Genomic DNA, 24,966 nt, shown 5'->3' with positions numbered 1-24,966 from the left:
TCTCCACCAATTTTCAGCCAAATCGGTTCATCCGTTCTTGAGTTGTAAGTAGTGTAACTAACACCCTTTCTTTTATATATATATATATATATATATATATATATATATATATATATATATATATATATATATATATATATATATATAGATGAAAACTTTAACTTTATTTTCCTGAACTTAACATCGTTTCACATGGATCCGAGCAAAGACCGTATATGTTTATTTTTCTCTATGGAGCAAAGACAGCATAGAACACTTTTTTTAATATAGACAATAAGTTTACATCACAGACAGAAAAACTGTATTGCCACAGATAACATAAATGTACTTTATAATTAATAGGTTTGATTCCAAGTTGTAACAAAAATAATAGTCTGGTTTAAATAGTTTAGTAAATTTAGGAAAAACTAAATGGGCAAGAAGTTGATAACATGCTAAGCCAGTCGTGTTAAAAATGGGATTCGAGTGTAGAAGAGAGAGAGTGCTGTATTGCGCACATATATGGGCACTTTAAAATAAGTGCATGGCCTGGTTCCAACGAGACCAGTATCGTTTGAGAGTTTATTATTTTTATTTTATTTATTATATTTTATATGCTAGACGTAAATACCATTGCATTCATATTCAGTCGATGCTTGTAAAAACATGGCGCCAGTTGATTAAGCTTGCATGAGCGAGGGTACTGTACTGACGTAATGTACGTAATATACAGTAGACCAACTTTATACTGTACCGCCATAATCAGACACGCACATAATTATTATCAGTGTGATTTAAGGCATATCAAATATCAAATAGGAAATAACTGGGATTTAAACTAGGAAATATCTGTATCTGTATTGAGCGAATTTAGTAATCTTTATATTGCGCCACCTGAATCAGACACAAGTAGCGAGCCCCTATACGAGCAATTTTATTGCGCATTATCACGTATTGCGTAATATTATTGACGGTCTAGGGTTGATATTAAACATCACGCGCCTTCAATATAATTGTCAAATAAACTGTTCAATAAAATTGGAGCGTGATATTATTGCACAATTCAATTGATCGTCTAGGGGCCGCGCCGGCGCGGCGTTAGACATTGACGTGATCTAATATTGAATTACTTGACGAAGCTTGAAGTAGCAAAACAACGCATGTCGTACACGCGTAGAGCTCTCTCTGTGTTCAGCCAGTTTAGTTATCTTCATACTGCACTGCCCGAGTCAGCCACAATATGCACATATTTTATAACAATTTATTTAGCAATGCAGTTTCACGTACATGAAAGGGTTAAATCAGACCGCAATGCCAACGCGTTACGCGACGCGTAGATGCATTTCTAAATTGGTATGGATTTGACAGATTTTCAAGACGTCTCACCGTGTAATTGAAATCTGTCAATTCAGTAGATATTTAGTATATCTGCGCGTCGAGTTGCGGTCTGAATTGACCCTAAGAAGTAAAAACTGTCTCTGGGTTAAGAGAGTTTGATTTTAAAGCTGTGCGTATTACTCTACTGTGTGACACTTATACTGTATTAACCATGTTGGGTCGCACTTGACTGCGCCGATCCATTATAAAGTTATGAAGTGGAAAAACTTTAGTGAACATTTCCCTAGCTTTAATTAGTGTGATGCGTCATACTTTAATTTATGAATTTCTGCAGAATCATAACCTGTAAAAGTACTGAAACGTAGGTAGATCCGTGGTGCAGAGATATACCTAATGCGGCCTCCTAATTGGTCATTGGTCTATTATGGACAACTAGCGATTAGAGAGACACAATACTTATTCGTCACTGGTTGCCACTGACCTCCATTATACATTATACAAGTACGCTGGACTTATGATACCCACCTGCTTTTTGTGCCTATTTGAAACGGAATCTGCGCCAGTGTTGTCACACCAGATTTCATGCCAAAAATTGGTAGAATTAGGTAGATGTTGAAACCAAAAATTGGTAGATCTACCACCCTCATATCAGTAAATTTTTTAGCAATTTCTGTTCAATATTGCTTTCAAATTCATTATTTTCATGGCATTGTCACATATTGAATCTCCGGTAGGAGTATTAGTGTTCTGTGGAATGACGTAATACGTACAGTGTACACGTATTAAGTAAGTACATAATATTTTTAATTATTACGTATTAAATATTTTATTGCTTAGTTTTTAACAAAATTGCTTTCAATGTGATTGAACCGTGTAAATCCGCCTTTTCGTTCCAAAATGTTAAACGTTCCGGTTCGCGAAAAAAAACAATTAATGTATTGTTGTCACCACTCTTGTAAAATTTCGGACCGTTTACAGACTAATCTGCGTTCCAAAAGTGAGCGAACGGCTCAGAGCAGCTGCAGCTCGTGTAGTAGCGTTCCGTTTTTGTTTTTAAATGATAATTGCTGAAGGAAGTATTGTACCAAGACGACTTGGATACCATTTTGGTACAATTTATACCAAAATGGTATCTGAGGAGTCTGTAACGTTTATGATTTGTGCGTGAACAATGATATGTCGAAAAATAGGTAGATTTGATACCGAAGTTGGTAGATAGGTAGAAGGGCGGTGAAATAGGTAGATCTACCATAAAGTTGTTAGATGTGACAACACTGATCTGCGCCCCCAATGCGGGGGAAGAGGACTAAATTTGACGTAAATTGCAAATGGCCGCTTAATCATCATTGCTTGTCATCACTAGTATTAGTTCCAAGTACTGCTATCAGCGCCAATATGGCGACTTTCAAACGTCATTTTTACGTCAGATTTAGTTCTCTTCCCCCGCAATGAGGGCGCTGATTCCGCTTCAAATAGACACAAAAAATAGCTGTTATTTCAAAGGATATCGTAAGTCCAGCGTACTTGTATAATGAAGGTCAGTGGTTGCCCATGATTGATGTAAATTGTTCAAACATAAGTAGTGTCTAAGAAATTTATTCATAGGCAGATGGCGGATCTATGTGACTTGGCCGTGCTATGTCAATTCCAGCTAAAAATTAAGCGCTAAAATAGAGGTGACATAACCTGACCAAATAACGTGGGTACGTCAACTGCTTGTGGATTAATATATTTGATAATACATGTGACAACTGACAATGTGGTTGAAATATGGTCAGATGATCTTTATGTGAAGAGGTGGTAAATGTCTTAAAGTCTACTACTTTAAGCGAGAAGAATAGAAGTTTTCTCAAAAAAAATATAATTAGCATAGATAATTCTCCTTACTTTTTCTTCCTACCTCGGCCACTTTTTCTTAGCTAATAAAACATTAAACTAATTAAAAACCCCATAGGCCAATGTATACCATTCCGTAAGATATTCTCAACTACCCTGTCACAAAGCCGTCTGCATCCCAGACGCTCGTTCAACACCCTGTATAGACAACAGAATATATACACTGTATAGTTGATTTCAGCTGAGGTAAATTGAACCTTATGTTGTAGACATAATATAGTTGATGTTAGAATGGTTGGTAGTAACAGTGTTTTTCCCTGCCTGAAAACTTTACAAACATAGCTTGTTTTATCTTTGTTTCCGGGTTTTTATTGGTAGTGCCATAACTACGATATGATAGTGGAATTGGTTTTTCGATTTACAAGGACTAAGGTTTTTTTTTGAAGGGAATTTAATACCTTTTCTACAGAGTAATTAGGTGGCTGTTAAGGTTATAAATCGTTAACAGCTGTTTTATTACAGTTGCAGTACAGTAAATTATGCTTGGTGACTGTTGTTTGCTTAGCTGCATTTACTATAAAAGAGGATGCTACGTCATCATATTACGTAGAGCAAGTCTACGTAGTATGATTAACAATAAACGTTTAAAAATATTCGATAATTTTGCTATGTTATGATAACCCAAATCCCTTACTTCAAAAGGCTTCTTTAAAGTAAGAAATAAATAATGTACAGGATTACACACAAGCATAAATAAGATTCGAAAAAACATTTTTAATTTATAACTTAGCCATCGGATCATCAAAATATGCAACTTGACTAAAGATCAAACTTATCGTATTTCTTGTTAATATTGGGCTATAATAATAAATATCTGTCCCTCCCTCAAATAAAGCAACAACCATTCAAACTTTCCCATCTATCATTGCCACTATAAACTCCCCTACAAAGTTGCATTTATGTAAATCATGCCATTTTTCCTCACTTCAGTAAGTCATCGATCCGAATTCCGAGAATCGAACCCCAACCCCAGGCAATAAATAGGCCAAAATGCACCCTCGCTAGATGTGAGGGAGATAGTGACGTCATCAAGGGGACACTTGACAGAAGTGACGTCACTAATGTAGGCTGTCTTTGCTAAGGCTCAATTACAGATGAAGTTTCTGGCAAGTTTTTCGCGAAGTATGCAGTGAGTCTAGCGCAAATATTACTGACCACTGGCGTGGATGACATATGGAGTAAACTGAAAAAAACTATTTTGACATTTTTATTGATCTGCTCACTGCAAACATAATATAATTTAGAGCATTGATGACATGGGGGCGTGTAAAACCGAAAATGACGTTAAATTAATGAAACTTGGATGACATTGGTAAGATGAGTAAGAAACTATCTCTCAACTCTGAAGTGAGATTGACAATGTAGTGAGGCTAGTTTAAGTTACTGGTAACCATAGCTGGGCACCGTTAATCAAATAGTTAACTTCGGTAATCGTTAATCCGTTAAAAAAAATGTTAGCTTCGTTAAACGTTAAAGCGTTACATTTCAGACGAATTAACGCAAGTTAACGTTAATCCGTTAATATGTGTAATATGACCTTGTTGTAACTTATAATATCATTGTGTCAGTGTACATACAAAACCTGTTGGTTTAAGGTTTTGGAGGTTAACAGGTTGGAGACAAAACAAAATATTTCTATAGTTATTGTATTCTACCTAACTAAATTATACTGCACTCTTCTTTATCAACATGCAAATGATTTATAATAACAATAAACAAATCACTCTCTCTATAAGCACCGGCGCTGAGTAATGAAATGATAAAACGAAACCAATCTCTTCTCACTCGCATGCGCCTGAAAATGTATATGATCTAGTATTGTTTTTGTTTCGTCTGAACCTGTTTTCGCGCCGCGCCGCGGTACCGTGCAGTAAATGTAGGCATTGGATTAACGATTAACGGACTTCTGCATATTAACGGAAGTGAACCAGTCCGTTAATATTTTTAAAAGTTAACTTAAAAGTTAATCCGTTAATCAAAATGTTAACTTCGTTAATTAACGATTAACGGATTAACGAGTTAATGCCCAGCTATGCTGGTAACCCATGAAAATTGTTGGAAAAAGTATTTTGTATTGACCACATTTGTGTACTTATTTTGTACCAAACTTAACAAATGTATTTTGTACCAAAACAAAACTATAAGTATAAAGTAATTGAATTTGGGATAATAAGCATTAAGTTAATATACCTAGCGGAATAGAGCAACAATCTCTAGCTGTCGAACGAAACCGAAATTGGTTTCATCTGTGTGTAAAAATATGTGTATACGTACACATATTTTCGGTTGCACACACACAAGCATGATTGAACATGATTTCTATGAGATTAAATTGTCAACGTGCGGCACGTGCCGACTGGACGTCAAAAAAAGAGTGCTGCTGTCATGTATCACACGTCTCTTTTTACCACGCAGTGTTACTGATAGTTACATCTCTCTTGCTCAGGCCTTTGTTTCTCTATTCCGCTAGGTATATTAACTTTATGGTTGTAACACAGTTTTGTTGTGTTTCTAAGCATTCTAAATAATTGAGACAAAGTTTCACAATTTCAACCAAAACAAAGGTTGTACATTGTAATCAATAGCGCGAAGTCACTAAGTACACAGTTTCGAAGTAAACAGTGAACAAATCACCAGGCCCTATGTCCCCTACGTGGGTACGTACCCTCACATACGAGGGGTGACTAACCCCTGTAGGGGACGAAATAAAAGAGTACAGACGACAGAGCAAGTGTATGCAGTATGACTGCAAAATGTCACTTGCACATACAGAATTTGAGGTTGATGTGTATGGGGAAATGAGCAGAAAAATCACCTGATGATTTTTTAAAATGAAACAAGGGGGCAAACGAGCAAACGGGTCACCTCAGCTCGCAGCATCAGAAGAGCTGCAGATGCGTTGCCGGCCTTTTAAGAGGGAATAGGGTAAAGGGAAGGGAATAGGGGAGGGTAGGGAAGGAAATAGGAGAGGGTAGGGAAGGGAAAAGGGTAGGGGATTGGGCCTCCGGTAAACTCACTCACTCGGCGAAACACAGCGCAAGCGCTGTTTCACGGAGGTTTTCTGTGAGCCCGTGGTATTTCTCCGGTCGAGCCAGCCCATTTGTGCCGAAGCATGGCTCTCCCACGTCACAATTCACAAGTCAACGATATTGGTTGCGTCGATACTGCGAAGCTACCCGAAAGAAGTTATATTTAAATTAGTTGGCCAGGAATCGTACATTTTTCTGAGATAAAAACTCCAATGATAGGATTTTTGAGTTTAAAAGATTCAAATTGTGCAAAGAATATTCATACCAATTTCATCAAAATTGGTTTAGCTGACTGAAATACACATGCAGACAGACGTACAGATACATTAGTATCGAATATCGATAGCTTGATTAGTTTTAGGCTATGTATTGTTTATGCTGACTCTACCTCATGGTGCATTACGCTAAAACAGTGTGACGTAATTAGGGGAAAAAACTATGAAAAGGCCCCCAATGTTTTGGGATTTTTTAACCCCTAGGGGGTGAATCAAGAAGGTGTTACTAATGTGTTTTTAGGTGTTAAAACTGAAGGTGCATGACTTTTTAATTAATTTTTTAAATCATATTCACCTGTTCATGTTGATAGATCTTTTGATTAGGGTTGCCACCCGTACTTTATTAAAATGTATTGTACGTTATATTTTGTACTTTACGAAAATAGTAAAGTACGTATATACTTTATTTCAAACTAGATGACCCGATGAACCTCTTATCACCTATCTCCCAACATAAACCCTCCCTGGGCTTCCACGAATGTTTTAAGACCAAAATAAGCCAAAGCGGTTCAGCCGTTCTCGAGTCTTAAAGAAATTAACAAAGTACAGAATTTATTTTTATTTATACGGATGATTTTATAAATCGTACTTTATTTTTATACCATGTACTGTTTTTTTTTCTCACCTAAAGTAGCCGATGTATTTTATTTGCAAAAAATAAAGGTGGCAACCCTAGTTTTGATCTAATTTTGAACCTTATAGCCAATACATAAGGTCTTGTAATGTCGTATTTTATGACAATCGTGTACAATTTGCTTATGAACACAATATTATTATCTTAGAAAATGTGTATCCGTTTTGATAAATTAATACAATATTATTTTATTCACAAACTAATAATATTGCGACTGTTTTAAATATAAGATATAATATATTATATTGTTCTGTCCTTTAACGAGCTCTGTCTGTCTGTCTGTAACCTCTCCAATATTCATACTTGAACCCCTAACCTACTTTTGATGAAATTTGATACGGAAACACATACAGCCCTTGAAAAGGATAAAGAATTATTAAAGGATAAGAATAGGAGAAAGAAATTGAGGAGAGAATAAGAAAATGGTAAAGAAAAATTTAGGATAAAGAAAAAAAATGAACACATTTTATGATTTTCGCGATCGAAATAACTTGAAATAAGACTAATAAAAACATCTCATATGTCATAACCATAGACTTAATATATACTGTCGTAGCATTATAGGTTTATGGTCATAACCATACTCCTCCACTTTCATACTTCCAAAATGGCGGAGTTACACGTATTTTTATGGGCATAGAATTACGACTGTCTGGGAGTATAATATTACCCCAGACAACCTTGAGGATTATGTTATGTAAGCACGGCATGCCCATGTACCTAGAGTCCTAGACGCGTGGATATTATTATGCGTAGACTACATAATATTAAATGTAGGTTGGCGAATATTAGACAAATGAAATATTATACTTTTATTATTTGTATCCAAATATATGTTATTAGAGTTCCGTAGTTGGGAAGGAAAATTGAAATCGTTATCACTCGGACGGTCGGACAGACTGTCAAACTGTGTGACAGTCTGTCCATATCCATCCATATTATGTCGGATTCGCTTTTAAATACCGTTGTTTATATACTGTTATTTTGTTAAAGTGTATTTAGAAAACCGGCGTGAAACAGCGCTTGCGCTGTGTTTCACCGAGTGAGTTTACCGGAGGCCCAATCCCCTACCCTTTTCCCTTCCCTACCCTCCCTTATTCCCTTCCCTATACTCCTCTATTACCATTTTCCTTCTTCAAAGGCCGGTAACGCACCTGCAGCTCTTCTGATCTGCGTCCATGGGCGACGGAAGTTGCTTTCCATCAGGTGACCTGTTTGCTCGTTTGCCCCCTTATTTCATTTAAAAACACATTATTAAGTTGCCTTGAAAAATTTTTGTCCAATGGAAAAATATATGGAGATTTTAATTCCCAAGGGAATCAATATAAGCGGTACTTTTCATTTATAACTATAAAATTTTTCAACTTTCAGTATTTTTATTAAGATATTTTTTTTATCGTAATAGCTAAAATCTAGATTTTAACCCCTAGGATCTAACGAGTAAAGAGGTCTTTAGTACCCATCGGAAACGTGAAGGACTCTTCCTGTGACACGGTTAGAAGGGTTAAAATAGAATCTTTGGAAGGGAACTGGAAGGGTTGCTCTTAGCCCTTCGAGTTCGTTAAAGCAAACAATACTCGAGAAAAACTCTTTGTTTTGATACCTAATACCTTTGTAAAGGGCGTAACACACTCGTTTTGGATTTCACGGTCATATTGAAAGAATATATTGCTGTTTAGCAGTCATTTTTCATCTTTTTTGAGCAGGAATGCAGTTATGTTCTTAGATCATTTAGAACAAGACAGCATTCATAATTCAATAACAAAAATTTTGTGGTTTTGTATACAGCGACCAAATATCGAGCATATATCATTGACCTATAGCGGACTATAATATTATTAAGGTGCTGGTGTAGCCAAACCAAAATTTTTACCTCTAATTTACATGATATTATGTCACCTAAAGTTACTGCACGTTTTGCTTTTGTCACAAGAGTCACTTTGCCTGCACTTTACTTAACATATGCCACCTATGGTCAGTAGTCTACATCTTCATAAGTGGCAGTCTTTCATCGTCTGTTTTTCGCGTAACTTTGAATGAACCACCAGCAGTATTTCCGGACAAAACGACCTGCAATCCTTCAAAAAGAGAGCGTGATCCCTTTTAAAAGGCCGGCAACGCCCTTGCAGCTCTTCTAATGTTGCAAGTTTCTTGGGCGACGGTAGTTGCTGTTCGTCAGGTGACCCGAATGCTCATTTACCCCGTTATTTTCTTTAAAAAAAACTGTGCTTGTTACAGGCGGACGCCAGCAGTACGTTCCTGAGGGCGGCCCGCGCCGGCCAGATCGAGAAGATCATCAGCCTGCTGGAGCAAGGCGTCGACATCAACGTCAGCAATGCTGTAAGTAGTCCAAGAATGACTTCAAGATCACTTGGCAAAAATGAAAGGAGTGCTTGTTGTTGAGATGTAACTTGTAGAGTCGAAAGTGTAGTTAAATGTCAAAAATGTATGGAAATAGACATTACGCATCCTAAGTGTGAAAAGCCACTGACCTCCATTATACAAGTACGCTGCACTTACTGCTGGTTTTTGTGCCTATTTGAAGCGGAATCAGCGCCACCAATGCTGGGGAAGAGAACTAAATTTGACGTAAAAATGACGTTTGAAAGTCGCCATATTGGCGCTGATAGCAGTAGCGGGAGTACTTGGAACTACAATACAATACAATAAGTCTAGCGTACTTGTATAATGGAGGTCAATGGTAGAAGCCCTTGCGATGCGTTACCTATATCAATTCAATTCAATTCGTTTATTTCCTATAAAAGTGGTGAATACAGTAGGTGGTAATGATAATTTTCTTAAGAACTAACACTTTTAGCTATGAATGAAATAGCATGATGTCAAATCGACAGTGAATCTAGATGACATTATTGATATTTTAATTCGCACTCCACGGTATTTAAAGTAAAACACTCGCTATTGGTGTATCAGTGATCATTGGCTGATCGGAAAAAAATGTTTTTTACATGTTATTCGTAGATATGACGCATATTACGCGTCGCGTTTAACCCTTTGAGTTTTACCTAGCGATCTAAAAGTTTTGTATAGCCTATGACATAGACTATATCCATACTCATAGCTGTAAAGCCCGTCACAGACTTAAGCTATAATATATATTAATATATTTATAGCTAGACATATTTTCTATACTAAATCCACATGCCACAGAAATATATATTATAGCTGAGTATGTGGTCACGCGAAATTAGTATAGAAAATATACATTAATATGCCGAGCTATAAATATATTAAAAATATTATAGCTAAGTCTGTGACGGGCTTTAGTCGGGTCTTAAATCTATTTTCGGTTATTTCTGACGCTTTATTTTGCACGAAGCTAACAGCTCTATAACATACAAAATATCACATTAAAGTTACCGCAGTAGTCGCATATTCGTGACTTGCGTGTCACCCCACTATAACTATAAAAGCGATTTAGGAATACCAACTTTATTATTAACTCTATAAAAATCAAATTCAAATAAATTGTATGGAAAATTCGATACCATAACGAAGTGTAATTATGACTTAATTTTTTCCTTTGTATTATTGAGTGGCTGGACATTTTATTATTTGTTTGAATATTATGCTATTGATTTTTTTTATTCATATTTATTATTAGAATAGCCTTTTTTTAAGTAAAAAAAGATAAAAATTTATTTATCAAACGTGGGTACATAGAAAACTACCAAACAATATAAATATTAACCTAAAATGTATATTCAATGTTGTTAGTTTTTACAATACTGCGATAAAAATATAAAAGATCAGCACGTGTTCCAATAAATCAAATAATATTTAGTGCAGTGTTGTCAGGTTTAAATAATTTTAGCCGCTAAGCAGTATTTTATGGTAACACCCGTGTACTCCAATCTGGCACAATTCCAAGAAAAAGCCAACTTGTACAGTGTCCCAGTTATGACAATTTGGCACACTAGTTTGCCAAACATAGGCAAAAAAATAAGGACGCCTACATTTTCTTACCTAACTTAGTAGTTAGTTAGTTTACCTAAGTAGGTTTTATTTTCTTCAAATATTTTCTTCTAACAAATAAATTATTTAGCTATAAGCTGTATTGTGGATACTAATTTAGTTATTTTTGAAAAGTTTGAACTTTAATTTATCCATTTAGTAAAACAGCAACCCACCAAAACTTCTAATTAACGTGAAAGAGCAACACTTCACCACGAACGAACCAATATGACCTGATCGACATCATCATCTCAAAGAAAACTGTTGCAAAAGGAAGAAAACTGTCATTTTATACAAAAAAAAATTCACAGAACGGTCTGAACGCGATCCACCTTGCGTCCAAGGACGGCCATGTTGAGGTGGTGCGTGAGCTGCTACAACGCGGAGCTGCCATCGACGCCGCCACCAAAAAGGGCAACACAGCCCTCCACATCGCGTCCCTTGCTGGTCAGGAGGCAGTAGTAAAGCTGCTGGTGCAGAATGGTGCTCAAGTGAGTAGAAAGATCTATTAGCTTTAAACGTGTCATTGCAGACAGGGGCTGGTCCAGAAGCTGCTACAAAGTTCACGATGTCACCATTAAGAAGACCAACGCACCTAGTAAGATAGCTCGACAAGAAGAAACACATCCACATACCACAACTAATGAAATAGTTAAACTTCCATATCAAACAAACTTGTATCGTTTCAATATCTTCATTACAGCAAAAAGAAATAAGTGCAAAAACAACAAACGGTAAAAAGTAAGCCTTTTCAACGGGTTAAACACTGAAATGAATAACACTTTTACTAAATTCGTAAATTTAAAATACGGTAAGTTAAGAGCCTAGGCCACAGCGATGTTAACCCGTCGACCTGCTTTTGAAATATTTCGCTGTACAAGTATTCAATATTTCACTACCATTTCACTGTTGAGGTGCTAACAAGCATTCTGATTTATCGTATATTATTTTTCATTCATGGGCGCTTTTAGTTGTAACTTTAAATAATTTTATTCTTATATAAGCTGATCTAGTATTAATGTATAAACAAATAACAATTGATTCAGATTAAAAGTATTACGGTGACGATAAATATAATTGTTGTCATTGGTTGTATTTATTGTTATTATATAAATTTGATGAATTAATTATAATTAGCAAAAAATGCTAACTGATGGAATAAAAATAAAAATATTAGAAAGTTCTATATTGACGATATAATAGGATTAGCACAGCGCACTCACACGCAGATAATATGTTAAATGGGGCACGCCGGGATTTTTAATAAGGGTAATGTATTTTTAAAATAACGTAATACATAGTAACTTATAAATAGGTAACATAATATTTCTAAAATAATAATTTGATCTCTAGAGCTGTGTTAAAGTTATTGTATGTAAGAAAAATAATATAACCCGTGGTGATTAAATGTCTCGATTGTGAACAGAGTAAGATCCCAGTCCCAAAATAATGTTCGATAAAGTATTACTTATACAGTGTGTAATAAAAATATGTGAAAATACTTTAGAGAGTTCACTGTGAAAGTAGCAGCGCTGAAAGACGAAAAATTTTTTTCACATCTGTATGGGCAAAGGCCCGAGCATCACGAGTTTCCTCATACAAAAGTGAAAAAAAATTTGGTCTTTCAGCGCTGCTACTTTCACAGTGAACTCTCTACAAGGAACACATACCCACCCTAAAGTATTATCACTTATTTTTGTTACACCCTGTATAAAGTGCTGAATTATTAATTCTATCGTATTTGTGTGATAAACCCTCGGAAAAAGCTTTGAAGTTAAGAGCCTTTATCAAAAATAATTATGGATCTTCAAACATAATCTTATTTGAAAAGATCCTTAATGTAAAGTAGGCTTAATAGCTATATTCTGTCATAAGTCTCAAGTGGTAATTCTTCAGAATATTAACATTATTTTTTAGAATAATTATAAAATTTTAAATTGTTAATGGTGTATAATGGTAAATCTATTAAATTTTTATGATCACCTAACTATTTGTATAATTACTTCAGTAAAAAAGAATGAAACCTTTATGGATAGACTAACTGTAATAACTTTGTTTCAGGTTAACATCCAGTCCCAGAATGGGTTTACGCCACTTTACATGGCCGCACAGGAGAACCACGACGGAGTTGTCAAGTTCCTACTCGCCAATGGAGCTAATCAGAGCTTGGCTACTGAGGTGAGAAACTCCGACTTGAGTGGAGTGTATTTTTTGGAAAGTATACTTAATATTTTTAATATGAAAGAAAGGAGGAGAACTAGAAAGTGGTCTGTTCTTTTATAGACATTGACCAACGTCACGGGATATGTGTTCTTCCAATTTGATTCCCTTTCATAAGTCTTCAATCTCAGCTATAGAAAACTATGTAATAAAAATATAATACATACACCGGATACTTTGAGCTAATTCCCAAAGAGTATAATATAAACTACGTAATACTGATTCCCACCGTCTTTGCGAGCAATTTTGATTGGGAGCCACTTCATTGAGAAAGTCTTTGGCTCGGCAGCAAAATACTTTCTCCTTGAAGTTGAAGAAAAATCTACGAAAGTATTTTCAAAAGACATTGACATGTCTTTCGAAAGCCATTTCTTAATAACACAATTGTAATATTTTAAATTATCTGTAATATTAATTCAAATAAGGTTCACTGCACTTTTTACTGACTAGCTCCCTAATGCTGCATAATCTATGTTCTATTAGGACGGCTTCACACCACTCGCGGTGGCGATGCAGCAGGGCCACGAGAAGGTAGTCGCAGTGCTGCTTGAAGCGGACACGCGCGGCCGCGTGCGTTTGCCGGCGCTGCACATCGCTGCCAAGAAGGACGATGTGAAGGCTGCTAATTTACTACTTGAGGTAGGTGTTAATGTCATAAGGAAACTCCACATAGGGCTGACTAATGAGCCAGTTCGTGAGGTTTTTTTGAGAAAAGATTTATATTTAACAGCGAAATAGATAGATAAACTTCTTAATTTTCAATAAAAAGCTGACTTGTAAATGAGGACGTAAGTGGGTGAAGTGGGTCATCTACAATTCAAAAATACCTGTAGAAACGCGGTATCAATATGGTATTATACCTAAGAAACCTAAATACTTAAGGACTTCAAGACATAATATCTTCTAGAATGAACACAACCCCGACGTGACATCCAAGTCAGGCTTCACGCCGCTGCACATCGCGGCCCACTACGGCAACGAGTCTGTCGCCAGATTGCTGCTCGCTAAAGGTGCTGACGTCAACTGCGCCGCCAAACACAACATTTGCCCGCTGCATGTCGCTGCTAAGTGGGGTAAGTCAATACTTCCGCTAGAGATGGCATAATAGAAGAATCACAAGATAAAGTTGTGGTTCGAAGTTGAAGAAGAAAATAAATATAATGTATGGTTCATAAAAAATAAGTTATCAAGGTATAGAATCCAATCTTATCCATAATTATTACGATGCTTCCAGGAATAGCTGGATTGTAATAAATATCTACTTCAAATTTTTTCGTTGTGAACGTAGTTAAGCGTTTTTAGCTCTTAGGGCATTGATTATTGTTTTCCTACGTCAGCCACGGCAACGATGACGTGAAAGTTCAAAGTAGAGACACATTAATGACTATTTTCTGTTCCAATTTTAACATTTCTAAGTTTTCTTCTTTCACTTCTCTTTTGAACAGGCAAAGAGAACATGGTGTCTCTTCTATGCGACAACGGTGCGAACGTCGAAGCTCGTACGCGCGACGGCCTAACTCCGCTACACTGCGCCGCGCGGTCCGGCCACGAACGTGTAGTTGAGGCTTTACTGGACAGAGGCGCGCCTATCACTAGTAAGAGCAAGGTAAGTTAAACACCATATTATTATGAGACCCAAAAAACATTGAGACCCAAAAATCTGTACATACATAATACATATTACTCCCAAAGGATCTTGGTCTTATGCCTAATATCCCACCATCCGCGTTCGATTTTTATTATTATCAGTTCCATTATAATGGAACAGAGAGTATCTATTTGTATTGCGGCACACACTTGAGCGTTTAAAAAATTACTCCTAATAATAACTATAAACTGTATCTCAAACCCTTGTACACAGAACGGCCTGGCTCCCCTCCACATGGCGGCACAAGGTGACCATGCGGAGGCAGCCAGGGTGCTCCTCTCGCGCCGAGCTCCGGTCGACGACGTCACTGTGGACTACCTCACAGCGTTGCACGTGGCAGCTCACTGTGGACATGCTAAAGTCGCCAAGCTGTTGTTGGACAGGTGAATAAATTGATACTATATTTTGAGGCTGGTGACAAAAAAACATTTAAAGATAATACCACAATAGACATAACTTTGATTACTAAAAAAAAATTGGTTGGGGACGTTGGACCAAAACGGTGTGTTGTCTTGCCGACAAGATGAAATACCATTGTCGACTGCAAAATCAATGCAACCGCATTAATAACAGAAATGCTTTTAACATTTAAGGACAGTAAAGTAAGGTTCTCTACTTTGCCTCACTGTCCAGTTTCCACTATTTGTATTTATTCTGATCAAGAAATTATTTTTAGAAACGCTGACGCCAATGCGCGAGCCCTGAATGGCTTCACGCCGTTACACATCGCCTGCAAGAAGAACAGGATCAAGGTCGTGGAACTGCTGCTGAAATATGGAGCAAGTAAGTTTACATGATTCTACTGGTTGATGTCTTTGTTTAATCCGTAGAGAAAGTCAGAGGATAGACGAAACTAGCAACCGTGATGAAGCTATCAGACATATAAACATTTGGAAGACTTAGGGGCCGCCTAAAAGTTGTAAATGATTAGAGAGATTTTTTATTGTCTTTGTCATATTTAATAACATCAAAATATTATGTTGCCATTTCCCATCTAAATGGTAGAGCCAAATTTGATTGTTATTGAACAAAAATACATTTTATTTTGAAGATACATAAGGCTTAGGGGAAAATTTAAATAATTATAAGAAAACTTTTAAAGCTAAATACACTAGCGTTTTTGCAGCCTACTTACATAACAATAAATTCTCAGGTATCCAAGCAACTACCGAGTCAGGGCTGACTCCGTTACACGTTGCTTCTTTTATGGGCTGCATGAACATCGTCATATACCTGCTACAGCATGAAGCCAACCCTGACGTGCCAACTGTCAGGGGAGAAACCCCTCTGCATCTTGCAGCTAGAGCTAATCAGGTATAGTAAATATAATATTATAGACTATAAAGGAAATGATAAAGGATTGTTTTCATAATGCATTAAATGCAAGATACTTTAAATCTGAAGTGTGTAATTTGCTAAATATGTAAGATGAGAAAATAAACGCAAAAAAAAGTACAAAATTAAATAATTAAGCCTAAGCTAAAACAAGAGTAATCAGTATAGTTAATAAGGAAGCTGATAACTTAAAGAATAATGATGACATGCAGTTAGGCAAGGAAGATGAACATTTTAATGTTACCTTTGCAATAAAAACTACATCTAAATATTTTGCAGACGGACATAATCCGAATCTTGCTTCGTAACGGCGCAGCGGTAGAGGCGACCGCTCGCGAGCGCCATACACCGTTACATATCGCGTCACGACTGGGCAACGTCGACATTGCCGTGCTGTTACTGCAACATGGCGCTGATGTTCGCGCGCTGACTGCGGGCCACTATAATGCGTTGCATATAGCTGCTAAACATCATAATCATGATGTAAGTATATGAATTACAGTACATTTTACTGTTATAGCCTAGCTGCTAAAACCATATTATGAAACACAATAGTTACTGTTATAAGCTCTTCTTCTACTATCTCATCATCGAATGTTTTCAGGTTGCATCAGCGCTGATTGAACACAATGCCCCACTAACGGCGACCACCAAAAAGGGATTTTCTGCCTTACATCTGGCAGCTAAATATGGAAATCTAAAGGCAAGTTTAATATTATTGTAGGTGACATAATCTTCAAAAATATTTACCAATGAATCACTAAGTTTATCACGGAAGAGAGGACCAAATTGAATTGAATTCTTTTTTACGTAAAGTTTATAGACAATTTTATTTACTAGTTGGGTACATAAAATTATCTATATAACATAACTTTATTTAGATTGCTCGAAAATGTTGCCTGGAAATCTCAGCAATATAAGGAAAAGATTGAAACCAATTCCCAACTTTATTATACCCCTTTTAGGTAGCAAATTTGCTCCTTGCCCATGGTGCGTCCCCCGACCAGGCTGGCAAGAACGGCATGACGCCGCTACACGTTGCTGCGCAGTACGACAAGCAGGCCGTCGCCAATACACTGCTGGAGAAGGGAGCTGATGCTAAGGTAATTATAATTTTGTAAGCAAAGGACGTCTTATTAGATAATATAAATCATAATAATGATATGGAGAGTACGTTCCAGAAACTTTTTTTATTTAAATGGTGTACAGCTTTTAGGCTTTTAGATTGCTAGATAAATAAATGAAGAGAAATGATCAGTTTTTTGTGTTTAAGTTTTCTCGTTGGGACGAGAATTAAGCGGGTAGATGGTTTCACCATACGTCGCAGGCTATTGGTAGATGAGTGATTGAACAGTGACACGTTATTGGCCGATTGCGCTGAGGGATCTCAAAGTTGTGATCCACCTATAAAAATTTCAATCATCTTCTTAATCGTACTCATTATCGTCAACCAAACAAAGCCTTAATTAGGCACCAGGCATCCTTAAAACTTCCTCCTTACTAACATTAAAAACTTTAATTATTCTTAATTATTCAAAAATATATTTCAAATGAAGGCTCTATTCTTCTTAAATCACATAATATTATTATGTTCATCCAGGCTGTGGCCAAGAACGGTCACACTCCGCTCCACATCGCGGCTCGTAAGAACCAGATGGAGACAGCAGCGACGCTGCTCGAGTACGGAGCACTGACTAACGCCGAGTCTAAAGCTGGGTTTACACCACTCCATCTCGCTGCTCAACAGGTATACATGGGTTAACATTGACTTTATATTGCTAGATGAAAATAGTAAATAACAGACAACAGTGACTAGTAATAGTGATAAGCAAAAATATTAGTAAAGTAAGTAGAGGAGTAGAGTAACAGTAACTATTAACAGGTTTCAAACCAGATTTACTTATCTATAGGTGCGAAATTGGTAAGTCGTTGGGACTGCCATAGTAAAAGAACAAGATAAGTTCAAAGTTACTCGTAGCGTCTTTCCTAAACATACTACAATGAAAGAAAAAAACATTGAAAAATAAAAACAGCATGCATGAAACACATAAATTCGATGAAGTAGAGTTTCTCAGCCTGCGTCTCAGTCCATTGCAAGATCCCCTTGAAATGGAACTAGCGCAACTCGAAGACAAATATTACACGTGGGTAACATGTATTCTGCTTGAAAAGGTAAAAAAGTAGAAAAGTAGAAAAAGGAAGATTTATAATTTTATTCTCAACAGGGTCACACGGAGATGTGTTCGCTTCTGCTAGAGCATAGCGCAGAAGTAGATCATCAGTCTAAGAACGGTCTAGCAGCACTCCACCTCGCTGCTCAAGAGGATAGGGTACCGGTTGCCCAGTTACTTGTGAAGAACGGAGCAGAGGTTGGTTATGAAATTATTTCTGGAATCAATCTACGAAGTTATTCAGAGTCATCCATACCAACAATATAATAAAGTAAAAGTGTGTCTGTCTTTCTATTTGTCACGCTTAACAGTTAACTCGGGAATAAGAAAGGTGTCTACTGTCTATCTTTCATCAAAATTTCACAACGGTTTTAAGCGGGCAGATTTAACAGACGATATGGACATAATATTTTTGCATTTTTAATGGGATTATGGAAATGCTTTACTCTAACTGCTAACATAACTGGTACAGGATCGTGTGTAGTCTAAGGATTTTCAATATATTTTATTCCCCCAGTATTTAATTTTTTTTGTCTAGGTGGGTATTTGCACCAAGGGTGGGTACACGCCGCTCCACATTGCGAGTCACTACGGCCAAGCCAATATGGTTCGGTTCCTTCTCGAAAACGGCGCGTCTGTGAAGGCTCAAACGGCGCATGGGTAAGTTCTTTATTCTTTGCTCTATTTATGTCTTAGTATTTACTTTGTAAAAAGTTTATAACTTCCGCAATGTGACGCTTTAGTCTATCTAGCAAGCCCTAGCAAACTAGGCATTACTAGGCACTAAAGCAACATTCTTAAAGTGCACAAAATTGTCTCTATCTTCCACTATATGCATTTCAATTATTATTATCTGGATAGTTACATTGTCGACCTGCGTTAGAACAAGTGATACTGGCGCAAGCTACAGTATCAATGTAAACCAGCACTTAATCTAAATACTTGATTCACAGCTACACCGCTCTGCACCACGCGGCTCAGCAGGGCCACATCAACATCGTCAACATTCTGCTGGAGCATAAGGCAGATGCTAATGCTACTACTGTTGTAAGCATAATTATAGTCTTATATAACTTAAATTTTTTGGCCTCAAATCACTAAGCCCATCATTACAATTTTTCTGAGTTTTTCAATTAGGTATCATTACCGTGGTTTTAAAATTTCTTTTAAAAATTTTAGTACTCGATCTGAGCTTTGGTTTTGGAAACTTTTTATACTGACATCATATCATGAATAATAAAAACTTATTATTCGTAGATGACAACCAATTAATCAGCTTCGGTTTCGGTTAAGTGTCGACTTTCTGTCGGGAAATACTTGGAAAATACGTAGTAGTCAGACAATCATGACAGTTTCTAAACATCCTCTACTTTTTCAGAACGGTCAGACCCCCCTCGACATAGCGTCGAAGCTGGGCTACGTTACCGTCATGGAGACACTGAAGGAGGTCTCGGAGCCCTCGCTGGCGCCCGCCACGCAGGAGAAGTACAAAGTGGTGGCGCCGGAGACCATGCTCGAGACCTTTATGTCAGACTCCGAGGAAGAAGGTGGTATGTTTGTTTTGATAGTGGGATAATTGGTGGGACTAATTTTGAATGATCCTGGATAAACTATTTTGTAATATCTCATTATCCTGGTCATATCGTTGTCATAGCTTTAAACAGACACAAAATACATCAATCTTTCAACATCTATTATCATGATTATGTTATTATCTTTCAAACAGTTACATCCATAAATCTAAACATTACATAACCATCTAAAACAATAAGATGATCATTTATTTCAAATTAATTTACTGAATCTCATGAAAACGCTATTACATTGGACACAATATCACCGGTGTTAAGAGCACCATAACTCATCAACTATATTCCTCTCTTCACCAGGAGAAGACACGATCTTGAACGACCAGCCCTACCGCTACCTGACAGCTGATGATATGAAGTCATTGGGTGATGATTCCCTGCCCATTGACGTCACTAAGGACGAGAGAACAGAATCAGCCATGAGCCATAAGAACGTCATGGAGATATCGCAAAGTAAGCAATTAGTTAACAATTATTGGTAAACGTAAACTTTAAATTATTTACAAGTGGATGTTTGCAGGAATTCTTAGTTCTTCTCAAGTAATAACGATTATTCTAATTCTAATAAAATCTGTTAATATGTATGTTGTTTCTTTTGTTGATCGCCATTGATCTGCCAGTTCTTTCAAAAATAAAATTTCAAATTTTAGATTCTTTCACGCTTTTCGGTATTTAGTCTTGTAATTTCTCTGCTGTTTTATCGGCAATTCCAAATTTTCGGAGAGTATCTTATAATAACCAATTTTTAATTTTCCTGCAGCGTCAATGAACGGCATCCCTTACCAGCCGCAGCAGGAGGTGGTTAAGAGCGTGTCACGGTACAGCGCCGTGCATGCCCCTGAAGCCTACTGCTACAACGTCGACCCCACGCAACCCAAGTAAGAGCCCTTCTGCTTAGACTATAGAAAAAATCTTTGTAGATGTGTAAAGACTATTACTTTATTTCCTATTAGGCGATACGAAGGTTCTACAAGTTTCCTACAAATGATTGTATTTTTACAGACTTGTCACCGTTAACTAATCGTTGTTTCTTACGCATGCATCATGGAATTGCAAACAGGAAAAAGCTTCAATGGAAAAAGTGAGTAAAAATACATTACTCAATTAAGTTTTCTTGTCTTTATTATTCTATCGTATATTTTCAGTCCGGTAATTGTGTATTACCTATTTTTACTTTGTACAATCCACCTTTACTTTTTATGATAATATTTACGTATTCATCATTATCATGTTCTCAGTTTCCTGGTATCGTTCCTTGTGGACGCGCGTGGCGGCGCGCTGCGCGGGTGTCGCGGGGGCGGCGTGAGGGTGATCGTCCCGCCGCTGTCTGCGCAGCAACCTACTAGGATCACCTGCAGGTAAGTGGCCCACTCGCGTCAATCTAAATTCTAAGCTGTTAGCCATAAAGATACAAATTGGCAGTGGACGAATAGAAGCTTAAGGGTATTCCGACGGCAAAATAACATATGCAAGCGACATGTCGCAGTGACACTGCTGGTATTTGAATTTCTATGTTTTTTTGCGAAATTAGCGGCACTATTAAAAAAAACTAGTGTAGATTCAAGAATTTGTAAAAAAGAAGGTGTACATATAAAATTACTCGTTCTATTACAGATATCTCAAGCCATCTCGAATCAATCACATGCCGCCGCTGATGGAGGGAGAAGCTCTGGCTTCAAGAGTTTTGGAAATGGGACCAGTTTCTGCCAAATTTTTAGGGTAAGAATTTCAAAGTTTATTATTGGAAAGACAATATTGTTACGTGCTAGGGTTCGAGGATTTGGAGAGAAAGACCTGCTGACTCTCTTGAAGACTTTATTCACAAAATCTAGGTCACACAAGCACACACTAGGTCCAAACACTAATCACTAGGTCCAATCACTAAGCACTATCACTGTCCTAGGTCGTAGCCAAGTCGCAGGTTTCACTGGTTCACTCACTATTGATCACTTGTTGTCACTCCGAAGTCGCCTTGAAGATCGCTCAGATCGAACTGAATTATCGGCCCGACTGTCTGCGACTATTTATGTGGGTTGAGGCGAGCCCTAGACTGTTCGAGAACATTTCTTCCCGAACGTACAAAATTGGCGTAAACAGGTGTGGAATACTTCGAGAAGCTTAACACCATCTAGTATCCAATAGCAGATTTACGCTGTCTGCGTTTCTTCAATAAGTTGCGCTGGTGTGACGCTAGATGGCTCTATGTGTCCGTAACAATATGTTTAAAATTTTAGAAAAATGTTTCTTTTATGAATTATGTTTATGGTAGATAAATTTGATCTGGAATACGTTACGGATTTTTTTCTATACTCACATACAAAGTTGTCCATTAACCCACAACTTTTGGTTGTGTGGAAGTGACTGTTGCCAGCGGTAATGTGTCTATTTGTACAGTTCCCTGGATTGAATATTTAATGTTTCTTATGTTTGTAAAGAATGTGCAGTTTGTGTTTTCTCATCTCTCAACTTCTCTTCCGTTTCGTCCTATCCTGTTCCCTCCCGTCCCGTCCCTTTCTATTCTGCTTAACAATTATATCGCAAAAAATGTTTTTCACGTTTTCTACAGCCCTGTGATACTGGAGGTACCGCACTACGCGTCTCTCCGTGGGAAGGAGAGAGAGATAGTGATACTGCGGTCGGACAACGGCACTAGTTGGCGGGAACACAACGCGGACGCGACCGATGACGTCGTGCAGGATATACTGCATGAGACGCTAGAAATTGAAGGTAATGATTGATGATGACGATTTTGACGAAATTTCTAATAGCTACATACATAGTAAGTATACGCAGACTACTATGACACACTAATATGCACATACTGTTAGACATCATGAAGAATAGTATAAGTTCCTAGATATTAATAATACTGATGATAAATGATGAGTTGCATCAGAAATAAAACTAGCTACTTCAGCTATTAAATACAACCTAAAAGTACTGATGAAAATGTCAAGGTTATGTAAAATGAGAAACATAAACTTGAAGGCACTAAAGAAATGATGATTAAAATAAAACTATTACAGCAATAGATTAAGATCATCATCTCATCTTTATTCATAATAATACTAGCTGTCCCGGCAAACGTTTCTTTGCCATATAAAAAGGAATTTGGCCGTATTATTTTACTGAAGTGACTAAATAAGTATGTCACCACGGTAACGTCCATCACTATCCCGTCGCACAAACAATGGTCGCCGTCAGACTCGAGTTGTAATAATTTACTTATTACAACTCGACCCACTGAATATGCATATAAAATTTGGTTAAAATCAGTAAAGCCGTTTCGGAGGAGTACGCGGCCTAACGTTGTGACACGAGAATTTTATATATAAGATTATAAATGCAAAAGTGTCTGTCTCTCTGTTACTTTTCACACCCAAACCACTGAACCGATTTTCCTGAAATTTGGTATGAAGGTACTATGAGTCCCGGGAAAGGACATTTTTATCCCGGAAAAATGTACTGTCATCTAATCATTTATACCTTTTTCAGTAATGTAGTTATATGTAGATGATTTTTAGATTCTAAATGAGACTTGTTTTTGATAATACTTCTTTTAAATAGACACGAACGAGGACGAGAAGGGTTGGGATGCGCCACGTGTAACCCGCATCCTTACACACGACTTCCCGCAATACTTCGCGGTCATTTCGCGTATACGTCAGGAGGTCCACGCTATTGGACCAGAAGGTAGGTGTACTTCCTTTTTATTCTTTCTTTCAATTCTATTTATTGCTTCTTATTATTTTAATCGTAAGACTTCATCGTATTCTTTTTAAGTTTTATTTTGTTTTTAGTTATTTTAGCTTTTCGACTTTGATGATATATTTACATTTTTTGATTTTTTTTTGTAGTTTGACAATTTTTTACCGTTGTCTAATCTTTCTTGAATAGTCACTTAGAGATTTATCCTCTTATTCTGATTTGCGAGAATAGAAGAGAGAAGTTTTATAAAAATTTCTTCTAGGATCTTATTAACCAATTATTATTTCTTTTACAGGTGGAATGGTATCAAGCTCGGTGGTCCCACAGGTACAAGCGGTGTTCCCTCAGGGCGCTTTGACGAAGAAAATCAAAGTTGGCCTCCAGGTAAATCTTTTCAAACCGCGTAAAGGGGTTAAAGATATGAATTTGAAAAAGATAACCGTCAATAACGTATCTAAGAAGAAACGGTTCTCTTTGATTTGGTAGTACAATAGGCATAAGTGTATCCACGTGTGATAATCAAGTCAGTATTCTGTTAGATATAAGAGTGTGGTATGTGTAAGATCGACCAAGTCGTTGCAAAAGGTTGTCATAAATTTCATCATATCCTCTAATATGCCGAAGAATATTTTTATAAAATAAACTTTATTAGTATTTTTTGGAGGCTCGATTATTATGGGTGTTCTGCATTTTGTTAAATCACGATTTTGTCTACCTTTTGGATTATACGGGTATACATCTGATTATTTCAAGTCTGAAAATTTGAGTGCCAAGTTTTATTGATACAACACGTTTGATTGATACAGTACGATTTATTTTATGTAATGAAGTTTAAATTAAAGAAGAATAATATAATTTTTAACAAGCTCAGCTTCGCATTTTTAATAAAATTTAAATTTTTGAAACAATGTTCATAGTTTGTTATACTCGAATTCTTCATATCAAATATAGTACAAATGTATGCCAAACAGTTATCTGTATTTAAAGTATTCTTGAAATTTATAGGCTTCTAGCTCAATATAATCGTGAAAAGATGATGTTGCCATCAAATTTAGTACGTTACTTAGAGCCTAATTTATTTATATAATATTATCTAAAATACATTTGTTAATTTCTGCTAAGCTTCACTTAATAAAGTTACCATTATTCTTAATAACATATTCTTATATCCA

General features: G+C 36.7%; 1 protein-coding gene across 15 annotated transcripts in view; it reads left to right on the top strand.

Annotated features, from left to right (window-relative positions):
- LOC121736712 (ankyrin-3-like) overlaps positions 1-24,966 on the top strand; it is a 58,187-nt gene that overhangs the window by 7,307 nt on the left and 25,914 nt on the right. For 12 of the 15 annotated variants that reach the window (XM_042128096.1, XM_042128095.1, XM_042128086.1 and 9 more), the window contains exons 2-26: positions 9,390-9,491; positions 11,435-11,614; positions 13,185-13,301; positions 13,827-13,982; positions 14,251-14,416; positions 14,789-14,949; positions 15,205-15,374; positions 15,668-15,774; positions 16,145-16,305; positions 16,606-16,809; positions 16,931-17,029; positions 17,292-17,429; positions 17,927-18,073; positions 18,552-18,695; positions 19,036-19,157; positions 19,451-19,544; positions 19,876-20,047; positions 20,387-20,539; positions 20,847-20,964; positions 21,147-21,167; positions 21,325-21,444; positions 21,701-21,805; positions 22,653-22,813; positions 23,654-23,779; positions 24,090-24,178. In XM_042128096.1, the coding sequence (XP_041984030.1) occupies positions 9,390-9,491; positions 11,435-11,614; positions 13,185-13,301; positions 13,827-13,982; positions 14,251-14,416; positions 14,789-14,949; positions 15,205-15,374; positions 15,668-15,774; positions 16,145-16,305; positions 16,606-16,809; positions 16,931-17,029; positions 17,292-17,429; positions 17,927-18,073; positions 18,552-18,695; positions 19,036-19,157; positions 19,451-19,544; positions 19,876-20,047; positions 20,387-20,539; positions 20,847-20,964; positions 21,147-21,167; positions 21,325-21,444; positions 21,701-21,805; positions 22,653-22,813; positions 23,654-23,779; positions 24,090-24,178 (3,333 nt within the window). Of the gene's footprint in view, positions 1-9,389; positions 9,492-11,434; positions 11,615-13,184; positions 13,302-13,826; positions 13,983-14,250; positions 14,417-14,788; positions 14,950-15,204; positions 15,375-15,667; positions 15,775-16,144; positions 16,306-16,605; positions 16,810-16,930; positions 17,030-17,291; positions 17,430-17,926; positions 18,074-18,551; positions 18,696-19,035; positions 19,158-19,450; positions 19,545-19,875; positions 20,048-20,386; positions 20,540-20,846; positions 20,965-21,088; positions 21,168-21,324; positions 21,445-21,700; positions 21,806-22,652; positions 22,814-23,653; positions 23,780-24,089; positions 24,641-24,966 lie in introns of those variants that run through there. The other 3 variants (XM_042128080.1, XM_042128091.1, XM_042128092.1) reach the window with 3 other exon arrangements.

The sequence above is a fragment of the Aricia agestis genome, chromosome 19 (assembly GCF_905147365.1).
Source record: "Aricia agestis chromosome 19, ilAriAges1.1, whole genome shotgun sequence".
Taxonomy (NCBI): Eukaryota; Metazoa; Arthropoda; class Insecta; order Lepidoptera; family Lycaenidae; genus Aricia; species Aricia agestis.
This window is presented reverse-complemented; position numbering and strand designations above follow the sequence as displayed.